The sequence below is a fragment of the Anneissia japonica genome, unplaced genomic scaffold (assembly GCF_011630105.1).
Source record: "Anneissia japonica isolate Jap-2015-1 unplaced genomic scaffold, ASM1163010v1 scaffold640_len1575945_cov177, whole genome shotgun sequence".
In the NCBI taxonomy this organism is placed as follows: domain Eukaryota; kingdom Metazoa; phylum Echinodermata; class Crinoidea; order Comatulida; family Comatulidae; genus Anneissia; species Anneissia japonica.
The window spans coordinates 887,701-904,577 of NW_022684376.1; the positions used below are offsets into that span (position 1 = coordinate 887,701).

Consider the following 16,877-nt stretch of genomic DNA (forward strand, 5'->3'; position numbering starts at 1 on the left):
AGTTATTTCAGATATAAAAGCAACATTGTTCTCAACATATTGTTCATACCAATTTATACCAAAACCAATTGAACATAATTTCTTCTTAATAAAGTACAACCAAGATTTATCGTTGGACTGTAATCTTCTTAACAGGAATCTATAACAACTGTAAATACAACTTTTATTATCTGCATTAATTAAACGTAACCAATAACGTAAAGCATTTCTAATACCAGCAACAGAAAGTGAAAATCTCCCGCATTCACCCATAACTGCCATAGTTGGAGCTGTGCTGCCTATTCCTAAAATAAATCTGCAAAACCTAGAGTGAAATTTTTCAATAATTGGTATGTCATTGATTCCCAAGATCTCACTGCTATACATTAATATTGGTACTATTTTTACATCAAAAATTTTGTTCCACAAATGTATTGGTAAGTTGCCAAATTGGTTATGTATTAATCGTTTTAAAGTAAAAAGAGTTTGTTTGCTTTTGTACAGTTATAACTAATTGCATTCGTCCATGTGCCATTTGAATTAAACACTACACCAAGATAATTGTAAGAATACCATTTTTCTATTTTTTTTAAATTTTTCCCCCATTTTTAAAAACGACATTACTTTTTCAATATTAACAGTAAGACCCCATTTATCACAATAGACAGCCAATTTGTTTAGAGAAGATTGCAAACCAAAAACAGTGTCATTCATAAGAACAAGGTCGTCTGCATAAAGTAAATGGTTAATGAGAAAATCGCCAATTTGAATTTTATGTGTACGTTCCGATGTATTTAATATTTTACTTAAATGGTTAATAAATAAATTAAAAAGAAAAGAGGATAGAGGTGACCCTTGTTGAATACCAATTAAACATCTGAATTGATTACTGATAATACTTCCAACTTTTACATGGGCAGAAAGTTTGTCATACATTGAAATAATAATGTTAAGTATATTTTGTTTTAAACCTTCTTTCTTTAATTTAAATATAAGAAACTGATGATCAATTGAATCAAAGGCTCTTTTTAAATCAATAAACGCAACATATACTCTTCCTCTTTTTTTTGATAAATATTTATGAATTATTGTGTTTAAAATAAAAACATTATCCATGGCCCGATGACCCTTCCTAAAACCTGCTTGTTCCTGATGAAATAAATTATTATCTTCTGCCCAATTATTTAATCTAGTATTTATTATGTAAAGAAAAACCTTACCAAGTAGTGGAATCAATGAAATGCCCCTATTATTACTGGGATTATTTTTGCTACCCTTTTTGTAAATCGGAATAATGAGACTTGTTGCCCATTGGGTAGGATATATTCCCGTTTTAAATATCACGTTATAAAGTTTTGTAATTAAATCAATAACAAAATCTGGTGAGTGGATAAATATTTCAATGATTAATCCATCAATTCCTGGTGCCTTTCCTCTCTTTTGTAATTTAAAAGCTTGTTGTACTTCATCAACGGATATTTCTTCATTTAAATTGTTTAAATTTCTATTAAATTCCGCTTGGAAATTTTCAGTTTGTAAATGATCACTGTTATTAATATTAACGTTTTCAAATAAAGTTTTAAAATGTTCGAAGAATAAACTAATTGGAATTTCATTGGATGAATCATAATATTTATTTTTTAGTTTAGACCAAAACAAGTAGCCAATTGGCTTTTAATAAAGATAAGATGGGCTTTCAAGATAGTACTTACATTCAGACCGACGTTTTCTTTAATTATTACGATAGCGCATCAGTATCAATATTATTTTATTGTACTAGCATTGTTAAAAGTTAAGAAATATTAAACGAAATTTGGCATTCAAGAGTTGAAAAAATATCATATATTAGCAAAACCAAAATTTACAGCATTCATTCTGAAAAGAAGCCCTCCCCCTATTTAGTTCGTAAAAGTAATCTCGAAAGGAAGCCACTCTCGAAAAGAGACCCATGCAGGGTTCCTAAAAAAAGTTCATAACTTATTTTCGAGGTTTTATGGTTTTGAGCTATATTTATTCAAGCCTTCCAATAAACTGCATACCTTGCAGCACATGGCTTAACTGCGTATGAAAACAACATTAAAATACATCAAAAAAATTGACAACTACAAATTACAATACATTTTAAAAATGTAGAATATTTTAGCTTCGAAGCATTATAGAAACAAAACCGGAACGTATGTGTCTTATCGTGAATCAAACCCAGCGTTTGGCAGGGGCGGATCCAGGGATGTCCAAACGGGGGGGGGGGGGCGGGGGGGGGCGAAAGTTGGGCCGATCGAGACAACACTGTCCTAGGGGGTCCGGGGGCATGTCCCCGCGAATTTTTGTGTTCTAGACGCTCGAAAATAACATTTGAGGCGTTCTGGGCTATCATTTTTTCTTTTTCTTTTTTTTCTCTTTTTTTTTTACCTCCCAAAAAGGGAGGGGGGTTCGGGCCGCTCCCCTCCCCCCTAAATCCGCTCCTGTTTGGGAGCACTATCAATTAATATAGGATTTGGAAGCTGGTATAATCCGTTACATTTAAACCATTTGTGTTAGCCACTGAAATGTTGTTGAAGGCTATTGGTGATTGGTTATCGTCAAAGTGAAGCAAAGTGAGAATGACTAACCTGATGTGTCGCAGACTACTCCTGCATCTTCATGGTGCCCACAATTGTGATCTCCCCAATTAGGATGACGGCATTCATCTAAACGATTTTCCGCTCCTGTACAGGCGAGGTTGTCCAGATGGATCTGGCCAGTTCCTTGACCGAACTTCCGAACTGGAGTGTCTGCATTAGCCCCAACAAAGCCAAGTTGACGGCAAACAACTTCTGCTTCTTCAATAGCAAAGTCATCATCACATATAGTTCCCCAGGACCCACCATAGAAAATCTCAACACGACCTTCGCCCTCATTAACACCGCCACGCAGGCGAACATTTCCAGATTCTAGCAATTGAAGACATATTATTCTTGATAAGACTGCACATTGCTAAAACAAATATTCTTTTTAAAAATAACAGGTAACAATTTTGTTTATCAATGTGTTAATCCTCATATGCTATGTTCTCACACGGCAGCTAACGGTTAGCAGGATCCGGATCCAGCTAACCGTTAGCTGCCGTGCGTCAATGCGAGAAAATCCCGATCCGGATGTCAGTCGAGACAGCCCGAGTGGAGTTTCATGCAAAAAAAAAAAAAAAAAAAAAAAAAAAAAAAAATCGCGATCCGGATATTAACAATTATTATGATGATCGAATCACTGGCCAATAAGAAACTGGAAATTGTAAACGCGTACGTGTGATTGGTTGATGATAGAAACGCCCTCAACTTGCTAACCGATAGCGCTTGCTAACCGTTAGCGGGATACCGCTAACGGTTAGCGCTAACCGATCGGGCGTCACCCACGCAGGTGCTAACGGTTAGCGATAACGGTTAGCTCCCGATCCGGATACTAGGGCTCTCGTGAGAACCAGGCTTATGATAAATTGTAATTATGTATTTCCTGGTATAGGAAAATATGCTGAATTGATTTGCTAAAGAGCCATAAGCCGCCTAGAGGCCTACCAGGTGGGGTTTAGGAGCAACAGCTCCGAAGCTCAAGAAAGTTCTAGTATGTTGAATTGGGCCTAACAGAATGGTCCATAATTGCCAGCGGTGTTTTTGTCCCTACAGAAATTTGAATTTAAAAAAGCTAATGATAATTAGTAACTTATGTCAAAGACCGAAATTGAACTAACCTCGACACTTAATTGAGGCAACTGACCCACTGCTACATGTGTAGTTTCCCCATGTTGCAACTGAACAATTTGCTAGCATTGTTTCGTTGCCATGGCATTTCAAGCCCTGCATAAATACAGGTAGGTCTTGTGGTTTACCAAAGACTAAAGCCGCCTCGGTCATGTGAAGTTGATAACAAAATACTTTGGCTGCCATGTCGTCAAAGTCCTCCAAGCATATATTACCCCATTGTCCATTATGTAACGTTTCTACAAGTCCAATCCATTCAGTAGTATTTCCATTGTTAATTCTGATATCTGTTCAAAAGTAAATTATTTAACACCTTTATGATAATAATAATATTAATAATAACTCCATTCTTTTATAGTGCATTCCGCGGAAAAGCGTCCAATGCCCTTTACAACAAGAAAGAACACGCAGTAAATCATTGAATGACAATTAGTAAGTAAATATATTATACAATTTATAGATATGGAAGCTTTACTTATCAGTGATGGGCACATTAAATGTCAATGACAGTCAATGTTTCCTAACAAGAAATTAACTACTAATGTTTTGCCTACACAATAATTGACTCGCATCTAACAGGTGGCTGACTGAATCATGCCATTTAAAGGTAGAGCGTGACAGCCTATTGAACTTAAATTTAAATACGTTCTTATTTATACCAGTCGAAAAGAAATTCGGTCCAAAAACTTGGGCCAGGGTCTAAAAAAGGTACTTATTAAATTATTAACATTATACAAATTTGAAGTACCGTAAATGTTCGAATAAGCGCCGCGCTCCAAGCGTGATTTTTGTTTTTCGTTAAGCGTGCTCACGAATAAGCGCCGCGGCGCTTAATCGAAAGTATATAATAGTACACTGTGTTTAATAAAACAGGGTTTTAAATACAATGTATACAGTTTTAAAATGAATAACTAAAACAATGAAGACACAATCATTTCTTTATAAACGTTTGTTTACGATGACAGCACCTATGATAGGCCTACTGAAACTACGGGAATATGTGAAATAGGTTACATGGGAACAGGCATGGAAAGCGCCAGGCCATTTTTTCTTTTATAAGCGCCACTCTCAAATAAGCACCGGGGCGCTTATTCGAGCAACTACGGTAGGCCTAAAGTACTAAATTTTATTTCAGGAGAACAATTGTCTAAAACTAATTTGCATCCGTGAATGGCAAATAGTTGGCAGTTTCAACACATCAATAGGTATCTTTCAAATTGCGTGACGACGGGACGTACGGTAGAGCGGATTCACTCATGCGTTACCGTCCTACGTTCTCTGCACAAAGTAGATTCGGCCAAACGTTCTCGCATGCGCAGACGACGCCATTACGTTTTACGTCCTATCGTGAAAGCTCCTTAATTTCGTACATTCGCCAAATTTGGTATTTTGCTCAGAGCAGTCGTATTAATTGCGAGTGGAGTCAGTTTAGATACTGTAATCACATGACTGTAGTATATCATGATATGGAGAAATACCTCTGCTGATGAAAACTAAAGTAAAGATGATAATATATAGTATATTATATTAATATATATTATATTATATTACCGGTATATTATATTATGCCTATATTATATTATATTGTATTATATCATTCATAAGATATATAATCGCCTGATTTTGAACATGATACGCCCTGCTGCACTAAATGAGGTTTTAAGCCACAATCAGAATGGCTTTCGGCAGTCTCGATCAACAACCGCACACATTCTAGCGTTGAGGAGGATCATTGAGGTGGTAAGGAACCATCACAAAGAGGCAGTCTTTATCTTTATCGATTTTTGTATGGCTTTTGACTCGATCAATAGAAATATCCCTATGAAAATCCTTCCAGCTTATGGTATCCCTGCTAGAACGGTAGATGCAATCAAGGTAATGTACACTGACACTATGCATTGGTCTTAACGCCATCTGGTGAGAGACGGAAAGATTCAGCATCGACACAGGCGTACTTCGGTGACCCCTTAGCTCCATTCGTGTTTATTTTGTCTGCCTTGATTATGCACTGCCAACAGCAATTTCACCCATGGAAGGCTGAGGTGTAGTACTAGACATCCAGCTGAAGTTCTGATCTAGACTTTGCTGATGATATTGCCATTCTTGAAGATTCGATATATATGAAGCTGAAGGTCTACTGCACAAAACCTAACAAAAAGACAGACAGCCAAAAGCTATCAGTCTAAATTTGAATACTGTGGGAACACAGTCTATCCACGTTGACCCATCGCCACCTATAATTCATGTTCTTGAAGGGTCAAATTGAACAAATAGAGACTTCAAGTACACAGGAAGCTATTGTTCATCTACATCTCATGATGTTGAAGTGAGACTTGGTCAAGCTTGGGGTCACTGAATGCACTTTCCAAAATGTGATCTTTTATCAAAAAGGCCACATAAATTCGTCTTTTTTTTGTCATCTGTCGAGTCCATTCGTCTATATGGATCTGAAGTTCTTCTCTGGGAACCTGAAGAGAAAAAAGAAAGTAGGGCGATCCCGCCTGACCATGCTTAACCTTTTAAAGAACGGCACAAAAAAAAAAACAAAAAAAAAAAACAAACTTGAACGGTATGAAATAAAGAAGACTATGCTTGACAGAGACATAAAAAACATAAAAATTGACATAGCGCACAAACCAAGTACACGAGTCACGGACGGCGTTTATTCACATGTAGGTGTTTAATGTCGGGTGGCGTATCCTGAAATGGGTATCTTGATGGGGGCATGAAGGTAAGGGAGGGGCTCGATGATCTAGTGCGGAGAAAAAAAAAGATAGGTGATTTGTAACTACTTTATAACTACTTAGTGGTAATAGTTTGCTTCAAATTTTTGCAGAGGGTGGGGTACCTGTATGCCACTAGGGAGACGAGCCCCGTGCACCTCCTAGATACGCCACTGTAAATAGCTGCTATAAAAAAGATTTTTCAGATTAATTTGCTATTTGTGCAAAATAATTCAAAAGTAAAACATACCAGTGCACGTAACACCCGAATCTTCATGGTGACCGCAGTTGTGACTTCCCCAACCACTGTGAATACAGTCTTCGATTCGAGCCTCAGTTCCTGTACAGCCTAAGTTATCAAGATGAATGGTTCCAGTCCCGGCTCCATAGGCGCCACAGCACTTCGCGGAACTGCTTGATTTCACAGCGTAGTTGCCGAGGTGACGACACGCAACCACTGCATCGAAGTAATCCCATCCGTCGTCACATATCGTTCCCCACTCACCATTATAGAACAACTCAACTCGACCTTCTAAAGGAGTGTTACCATTGGCGAGTCGGATCTTTGTTGCCCCTATGGATAATCGACACAAAAGAGAAAAAAAATCAGTCATCAGTATCTCATAAAAGTGTAGTGCAGCCAATACTGACTATTTACATACGTTTACAATATCAGTCTTGCTTGCCTTGTAATATGGCCCAATTTCTGCTTGGTTTAAACTGATTGTTTCGAAATAGCCACAGTAGCAGTTGGATAACTTGTGATGTAAGAACTGTTTACCGAGTCATTAACTTACCTTCACACTCCAACGCAGCAACTGCGTTTGATGGACACGTAGATTCCCAAGGTCCATGTACGCACTCTGAGAACCTACTTTCCCGACCAGTGCATTGAACGTTAGACGTGAGCACAGAATTCGGACCACTATCCCCATATTCAATGGAATAGGCTCGACTGGCGGTTGTATTATAAAGTTGACGACAGATTACGGAGGCGTCTTCGATGTCCCAACCATCTGCACAAACTTTACCCCATGTGCCTTCGTTGACGAGCTCTACATATCCGTCCGATGCAGACGATATACCGACAACTCTGACGTCTGTCAATTAAAAACACGTACTGTCACAATATGCTGCAGTAATTTTTGCCTATGATGGTATATATACTGTCTCTTATACACATCTAGATGTGTATAAGAGACAGATATAGTTGAACCCAACTTTAAAATATCAAACGAAAACGTGCATGCCAACATTAAGGTTTATTCAGAAATATGCTTTAAAGGCTATATTTTCCCTCATTTAGTGCCCGAAAAAGTGTCCCCTTAATGATAGGGTGTCCCCTTAATAAGGGTGTCCCCTTAATGATAGGGTGTCCCCTTAATGATAGGGTGTCCCCTTAATAAGGGTGTCGCAAAGGAGGGAGAGAGAGAGAGGGAGAGGGTGGGGTGAGAAAGAGAGACTGAACAATGTTTTGAAGTCGTGACAGACTGGCACAACAGAATGCAAAAGTCTTTACTGGGTCACAATCCGCCACCACTCTGGCGTATTCTCGGAACCCTCACTAGCATTATTTACTCGAACAATGTAGGCCTAACATGTTACACATTTTCCCGCCACGTGCGACCTTGTGCTTAGAGATAGAGGCTAATAGATAGAGATAGATAGATAGAGCAGGCACCCTAGAGAAAGATGCTAGCCAGGTTATAGTAAAAAGCAAAGTTAAACTAAACTTGAAACTGATTTTATATGTAAAATTATAATAAACCTAATACTCTATCAGATTATAAGAAACCAGGTTAACAATATATTTGAATCAAATTGGTTAACATACGAAAGGGGATAAGATGTTGCTGGTAACGAGTTTCAAGAATAAAAATATCAATTAATTAATAATAAATTATAAAAGGTAAAATATCAATATATATGCGTTCTACCACAACGGGAAGTTGAAGAAAACCGACAATACTTTGCAAATATGGAAATGAGGTGAATTGTTATGGTCAGTTTCAACAGAATACCGGGCAGAATACTTAGGAATCTTATGAAATTATAGTTTCAACTACTGGTTTTCGGTATAACAATCTGTTTCTCCATAAATAAATTCACATCCTCAACCAACCAATCAATCACTAAAAGTTTTTTCCTTGTTAATCCTATTAAAATAGTTCACATTTGACCATATTTTGGTAAATAATAGTTTAATTTGTTAAATCTTGTAAGCTATCAATCGTAATTCCATAACTAGCACTCATCAATCAGACAATGCTACCAAAGCGACTCTCAACACTTTATGTTATTGCTGGGAAAGCAATTTTGAGACGGCGGCACCTCAGGCATCTCTCCACAGGTAGACACGTATACGCATTATAAATGTCCGATTGATTGATTGATTAATTGAACTAAAATTGTTTTACCCTAAAGCCGGGCTATGTGGGGAAAACGTATGCACAAACGAATCTTCAAAAAGCAAGTTGGATTTTTCATGATCTTATATGGCTATACGATACAGTTTGTTCAATATTTTACTGAGTAAAGTTGCACACTGTACCTGCAGTATAGAGCGCCTGCTGTGTTAAACAGAATAATATTTTTGGATGTTTTTAAATAAATTCACGAAAAAAATTAATCATATTATAGCGTAGAAAAATGTTTAAATTGTACGGTATTTAAATTTGATACGACGGTATATGTCTCCCGCCCTCTCACGACAAATTCATCGAAGACTTAACGCGATATACGCACCGCTTAACGGTACTTCATAAAACCCGTTTCTTTCGGTATCACATGCAATTATCATTGTGAGTTTGACCTCAAATGCCCGGAACTTTCAGTCACGTTACCATGCAGTTGAAGCCCTAACTACATCCTACTGTATAGCAATTCACCTACAATACATTCTTTATTTTGAACCATCGAGGCCAACATAACTAGATAATTGGTAAATTGGACGGAAGCATGGCAGGTAAAGTATTCGTAAAGATGCCATTTCCAGATCCATACTGTTTTAACAACTACAATAATAGAAGACTAGTTTTATTTGACCAAAACACTAAAAATTTCACTTTAAATCAATTTCTTGGATAACGAATTTATCAGCTGCACACATCAGAAAAAGTATAACTTTCCCATAACATTCGCATAACTTTCACATGACCTTTGCATAACTAAAGGTAATGTTAAAGATAAACTCATCATCAACATCACTCTGTCTGTCCCCTCAAGGAGGTCGGTTCGTCTCGACACCACTTTCTTTTCTCCCCCTTCACCAATTATCGATAAACTTGTCTCAATATTACCGTACACGTTCGAAATGTGTTTTTTGCGTTGTAGACATTTTATGGAGGACATTAATTATACCACATACCTTCAATAATTAATAGCAATTTTGAAAAAAAATCTATGTAAACTCATATAAATCGGAAATGATTGTAGTCAAATAGTTTACTTTTTTTTCATAGTAAAATGACACTTCGTCGCAAATTACCTTCAAGGAAGCTCATATAATTGTAATTTTGTTATTAGAATTCTCTCTTAATATTGAATATCAAAAACAATTGTTACGTATCTGAGACCGAAAGATAAATCCACGCCATGAAAAGAGGATTATGTTACAACCTAATTAAATTGCACTTGAAACAGACGACATGAGATTTATTCCGGTTCAATGATATTATGCCCAAGGACAATCACCTGGATAATTCAGAAATAGGCCTGCAAATAAATTTACAACTTTTAAGATATGAAGGTATAGCTCTTAACTGTCTCCATAGTAGGTTGGAAAGTAGTGGGGATTTTAAAGGCCTCACAAAAAATAACAGGGTTACTTTTTAAGTAACTTAGGTCTATTATGAATGCTTTTTCGGAACTGTTTTAGTTTAAGTACCGTAGTTTAAGTCAAAATTTATTAAATTACTGCTTGTTTTCTTTTTGTAAAGAGCATTGAGGCTTTTTGCGGAATGCGCTATAGAATAATGGAATTATTATTATTGTTATTATTATTATTATTATTATTATTTTGTTAATATAGATTGAGATGATATTAATAATGATGCCGAGCAAGCGCCGGTGCCTGTTCCGAAGAAACTCTCATGGCGCGTTAAAAAAAGAGCTCGTCAACATCTAAACATACAAATACAGATGTTATTTCATTTGTATATTACGGCCATTAAATTGGCTTATACTAAATTCAAATTTTCTTGATAGAAAAAAAATCGTTGTGTTTCATTTAAAGTTAACAACTTATTTCATCCTTAAGCCCCTTCTCCCATATCTAATCGTATTTCTTAAAACTAAATTACTTAACGGAATTCTGAACCTCTACACATATACTAAAAGTAATAATGATAATAATAGTAACAACAACAACAACAACGACAATAAATAAATAAATAAATAAATAAATAAATAATATAATAATAATAATAATAATAATAATAATAATAATAATAATAAATAATAATAATAATGATAATAATAATAATAAATAATAAATAAATAAATAAATAAATAAATAAATAAATAAATAAATAAATAAATAATATAATAATAATAATAATAATAATAATAATAATAATAATAATAATAATAATAATAATAATGTACTGATATGGAAACGTACTATGTTGGCGCTGGGTGTCGTTGAAATCATAATAAGTAAAATTATGCAATCTATTAACACCTTGATGATTTGTGTTTTCGAATATCATCTAAGCATAACAATCAATTCAGAATGATGGATCGTAAGAGACTACCGACAACCTATTCAGTGTATTTATGTGAATTTGTGAGTCATGAAAATGTGTAGGCCCGCATACCCAACAGCAGCTCTGTTTTCGAAGCACCTATTGCTATCGGGCTTACCACAGGGACTACAGTGGTAAACTGCAATTTGGGTGCTGCAGGCTTTCTTATTCTTTCACATTAAGTTTCCAAACATCTCAATGTTTTTACAGCGCATGAAGTCTTTTCTTTGCGCTTTTAACATTGAAAATCATTAACCATTGAAGTTTCGTGTTTGGTATTTTGTTTATTGTTTTTCGAATATTAATTCATCTGAGCTTAGATGTCATCTGGGAATGTACCATATGCATCATCGTGCGATATTAATGAATTCAAGTCATGGTTAGATGATTTAGAGAATTATGGTTGTAATTAAACGTAATTAGCTTTTTAGATATGAAATATAAATGGACCACCAAGACGAACTGAAACCTGAGTAGAATGTCCTGGTTTTGAAATCAGAACAATTTTTTCCGCTTCAAAGAGTGAAAATAATCTGGAATAAGAATAACACTCGTAAATGGTCGTGGAAACAGTTTGTTTGGTTCGATGCTTTAAACAATTATATTCTCAGTTGTGATATAGTAGGCCTATCTATTTAAGCATGTTATACCACCGGAAACCGACACCTTAAACAATAAGAGGAAGTCGACAAGAAGCTGAGTGCCGAGGAGATTAACCGAGCGGAATTTTGTCCGTGGTACGTGCACCGACGCACCAACGTTGCTATAAAACTAACAAAATGTTGTTGTGTCAGTCAATTTTCTGTCACAGCAGTGGCTATTTAACAAAATGTGCTTGCTGATAATAGCATGCTTCTTAACAATATGTAATAAAACTGTGTGCCATGCAAAAGATGCCAGATTGCAAAAATTTCAGCGAAGTGGCAGAAAAACTTTCAAATATTTCACAGGGGAGCTGTTTAAATTATCTTTCACTTTCGTATCATGGGTCCGCCTAATTATACAGGATACAGTAACAAAATATTAGAGAAGCTTGGCGTTTAAGTAGGAACGTAAGCCTACAGATACTGTTTAATTACTATATTATTTATATTTATTTAATTGCTATTTAATTACTTTTTATTACCTATAAATATTTCTGCTTTGATAGTGATCTGCTAACAGTCGGTTCGGATAAAATTATAAACTGTTTACGCCTACCGATGACCTATTAAAATTAAGTAAAGGCGAAAGAGATTTCAAATCTGAAAGATTCCAGTGCCTTCATGCACCTCACCCTTTCATTGGGTACCGGTCAACTTATGTAAGAAAATCGTTCAGACAGTTTAACTCGGTTATTCATGCATTAACTATGTACCATCCAATGCCGAAGGTCTCACGCCATTTTTCTAAATATGAGAAATCTGGACCCATTTTTCAGAAAGTGGACCCATTTTATGCATAAAATTACAGAATTTGGACCCATTTTTAAAAATGTGGACCCATTAGCAAAATGGTGTGGGACAGTCCCAATAGCTGGCTACGGCATTGGATGTTACCCAATGCACGATTCATGCATTCAATGCCCGGTGCCCAATAACTATTATATTTATGTTAACAGCCGACAATTACCTTTTTAGTCACCACAGATTGACGACATATTATACACACAATTCACAAGTACCGGAAATTTTAAGCTTCTTATGTGATAGTGTTCGGTTTCTAAAATGTAATTTGTTCAGTCTGAGGCAAATGCGAAGTCTTCTCATAACCAAAGGACTGTCTTTACCAAAGTGAGATATCAACGTGCACTATTTTTTACCACCACTTGACCAAATAAGACATAAAAGAGCATAAGTAGTTTTAAAAGCATTAAACTTCCATCATAGCCATTTTTGTGAGTGTTTTCCTATTTTGTTAATGCGAATAATAAGATTATCTGTTTATAACCAATAGTAATCAAATATTCCTAATGATCATTTCTTAGTTGGATTGGAACTAAAACTCCTATCTACCAAAACCTAAGTCCTTCCAGCAACCAATCGGTTCTCCAAACTTTTTAATGCAGTTCATAGTGTAACCAATCCTTACTGTTCAGAGCTTAGATCCTTTCCCATTGGCAGTTACTTAGCTAATGTCATGTCTTCACGAGTTTCTAATTATCTTATATTCATTAGGCCTATATAGTAAAACTGCTAAAGTTTTCTAGTTTGACATAAGTTGAACAGTTTGAGTGGAAATAACCTGGAACAAACCTTACTATGGAAAAAACGTCACAAAATATGTTGACAATGTCCAGTCCTTTTTTAAGCAATTCAATTACTTACTGTGTATATATTAAGCAAGTTATCATATTACTTGCTTAACAATTTTAAAAATATATATTTTTTCTTTACCAACAGATGTATAAATAATAGGTTAACTTTTGCATAAAATTATTAGGCCTATTTGTGGTTAACACTTTTGAAGTAAAATATATGTATTATTATTATAGTGTTGATGATGATGCATAAAGAAAGGATTAATGTTCTTTAGTTTGGCACAGAAAACAAATTATGAAACTTATAAAAACACTTAAGTACACGAAGTGCATCTGTGTTGTGTTTTTCTTGATCATTCAAATGAACAATCCTATTCTATATTTCTATGAGATTTTCCGCTTTTGATGATAGAGACTACCGCATATCTTTTCATAGGTTCCTAATAATAAATACAACACTATGTTAATTATAATTTATGCTGATGATGAAGATAGCGGTGGTGACTTGTGTTGATGATGATGATGACGATGACGGTGATGATAATAATAATAATAATAATAATAATAATAATAATAATAATAATAATAATAATAATAATAATATAGTAGGCCTAGACTAGTAGTAATTTGGGAATTCGCTAATCGTGTTGGGACCACAAAGAACTTATTAGAGTGCCGTATTATAGTTCTACCTAAAACTCAAATTTCTACAAAAAATTAAGTATAAACGTACGTGTTGGAGTAGTCTGGGCTTGAGTCCTCACTACAAAAACAATACAGAATACTAACAGCATCGGTGTCGTGATTAACATGTTGCTAAGCAAAGTACGTTTGCTAAACCGTCTTACTGGTACTCAAATCCTAACGAATCTACCGATTCTATCTCTGAGGAGATGAAACGTTACTATTCCAGTCTCGGTTCATAGGTTAACTGTTTTCGATTTATGTCATATGCATTGCAAAGATAAATAACGGAAACTATCATGGATAAGGCGGAAAGCGGTCGAGGGAAGTTATTTTCGATAGCACCGAGAGGTCTAATCTCGCCTATCCGCATCATCACCCAACATTGGCGCTGTTGCAGCGCCAATATTCAACGTCAAATAAAAAAAAAAACACCACCGGTATACATTAAAATTGATATTTAAAACAATAATTCTTGAATAACAAACGACCTTACTTATTGGTCGCTCTTGGAAAAGTGTTAGGAGTTTACTTAAGCTAAGTATAATTCATCGTTAAAACTGAGGAACCTGTTCAGTAATAGGTCAAAAGTAATTAAAGCAGTGAGTGAGCTACTGTTCATTCTGTAGGAAGAAGGAACAGCTACTGAAAATACTGTAACTTATTAATCATTAACTGGAAGTATGCAGGTCAGTCACTGCATATTTATATTAGGTATACTACTGGGCATATTGTGTGGTATTTATATAAAGCAGCGAGTGAGCTTCCTTCAAATTATAACTCATTAATTACTACTATCATCATCATCAACAACATCATCATTATCATGATTATTATTATTATTATTATTATTATTATTATTATTATTCAACTTATGTAGATTTCATTCAGTTGTCCCTATGACGCAATATTCCACCGTGTTTCACTGTCAACAGTGATTTTTTGCTGTATCCAGGCGGTTCCCAAGTTGGGCACACCTCATCATGCAACGGTCGTGTGACCGTCAGCCAACGAGTTAACTTTGTCGGTTGACGATACGGTGTATCAGGATTCTGAGAGAATCCCGACTATATCAGAAAGTTGGGCATATGGTTTATCAAATAGATTATTTCAACATCTCAGAAGTAGAGACCAATATCCTACTATTTCTTTCTTCTATGATTTGCTTTTAAATAATACATACAGAAAAAAGTCAGGCAACCGACGCCATGTTGGAGGGCCTATGTGACGTATCTGTTTAGACATGTTTCTTTTGGCATTTATTTAAATTACTGTTAAAAATAACGATTCTTGCAATACTTTTTATTAATAAATTTAAATTTAACGTGATGATTATTTTTTCAATTCATCTATTACCACTTGACGTGACTTTTTAAGCAATTTTTAAAAGCGCAAGCGAAGTTATTTGCCTTCTTAGTGATCGACGTCACTATAACAACGCGACTTCGTTAAATTTAAATTTATTATAAAAACACAAGGCAATCAAGCCCTACTTAATGGGTCTTCGATAACTATCATTTTTACAAAACACAGACAATAAACATGCATAACAAAATAAATTAAAAAGCTTACCGAATCTACAGCAATATAGTCATCAAAATGTTTTAACCACGTCAACAATAGGCTAATTCAACAAAATCTTTAAAAATCATGAAAGAGAGGCAAGTGTTCGGAGACGAAAAAGAAAGGACGTCAGATTTAAGTGATAAATATGGAGATCTGGTAAGTGTTAGTATTTTCAGGGCGAGAAAAGTAACATTTTAATAATGTAGAGGTAAAGTCAGGCTGAGGGGGAAAACATTTGATATGTTGTACAACTGATTTTTATAAGACACAAAATGGGCGTTAAACGAAAAACTCTGGGACCGTTAAAAAGATACATATTTTTTAATATTTAAAAACTAGGAAAATGTAGGGAAAAAAATTGGTTAGGTCTACGCTCCCTTAATCCTGGTTTTTAGGTAGGCCAATTAGAAATCTCTATCTCATTAACCTTTCTTAAGTTCTTCATTTCTTGTACTAAACTTATGAGGAATGAAGATGTGTTGAAAAGTAGTAAATGAATGAAGAAAATTATTTAAAGTGATTACACAAAGGCAGTTACGATTCTTAGGTTTTAAAGCATGTTAAAGGTCGTTTGTTGTCCTCATTTGATACCTTGTCTTGTTTGTTTATTCGTCATCGTCATATTTATAAGGATTTTTAACTTCCTTCGGTAGATGTTTTACCATCAAGAAAAGATTAGTTACAATATGGAGATATATAATTAATTTTCATACTTAGGCCTAAGTGGTTATTACAAGTAGTTAAATCTTACAATTATCTTGGTGTAGTGTTTAATTCAAATGGCACATGGACGAATGCAATTATTTATAACTGTACAAAAGCAAACAAAGCTCTTTTTACTTTAAAACGATTAACACATAACCAATTTGGCAACTTACCAATACACTTGTGGAACAAAATTTTTGATGTAAAAATAGTACCAATATTAATGTATAGCAGTGCGATCTGGGGAATCAATGACATACCAATTATTGAAAAATTTCACTCTAGGTTTTGCAGATTTATTTTAGGAATAGGCAACGCAGCTCCAACTATTACAGTTATGTGTGAATGCGGGAGATTTTCACTTTCTGTTGCTGGTATTAGAAATGCTTTACGTTATTGGTTACGTTTAATTAATGCAGATAATAAAAGTTGTATTTACAGTTGTTATAGATTCCAGTTAAGAAGATTACAGTCCAACGATAAATCTTGGTTGTACTTTATTAAG

The 16,877-nt window shown here is 35.0% G+C and overlaps 1 protein-coding gene across 1 annotated transcript in view; it reads right to left on the reverse strand.

The window, feature by feature from the left end:
• The window catches only part of LOC117105080 (deleted in malignant brain tumors 1 protein-like), a 38,081-nt gene that overhangs the window by 16,325 nt on the left and 4,879 nt on the right, over positions 1 to 16,877 (reverse strand). Inside the window, exons 2-5 of the mRNA XM_033246107.1 lie at positions 7,231 to 7,533; positions 6,684 to 7,007; positions 3,701 to 3,997; positions 2,589 to 2,909 (exon numbers count right to left, since the gene is read on the reverse strand). Of these exons, the coding sequence (XP_033101998.1) occupies positions 2,589 to 2,909; positions 3,701 to 3,997; positions 6,684 to 7,007; positions 7,231 to 7,533 (1,245 nt within the window). The remainder of the gene's footprint in view (positions 1 to 2,588; positions 2,910 to 3,700; positions 3,998 to 6,683; positions 7,008 to 7,230; positions 7,534 to 16,877) is intronic.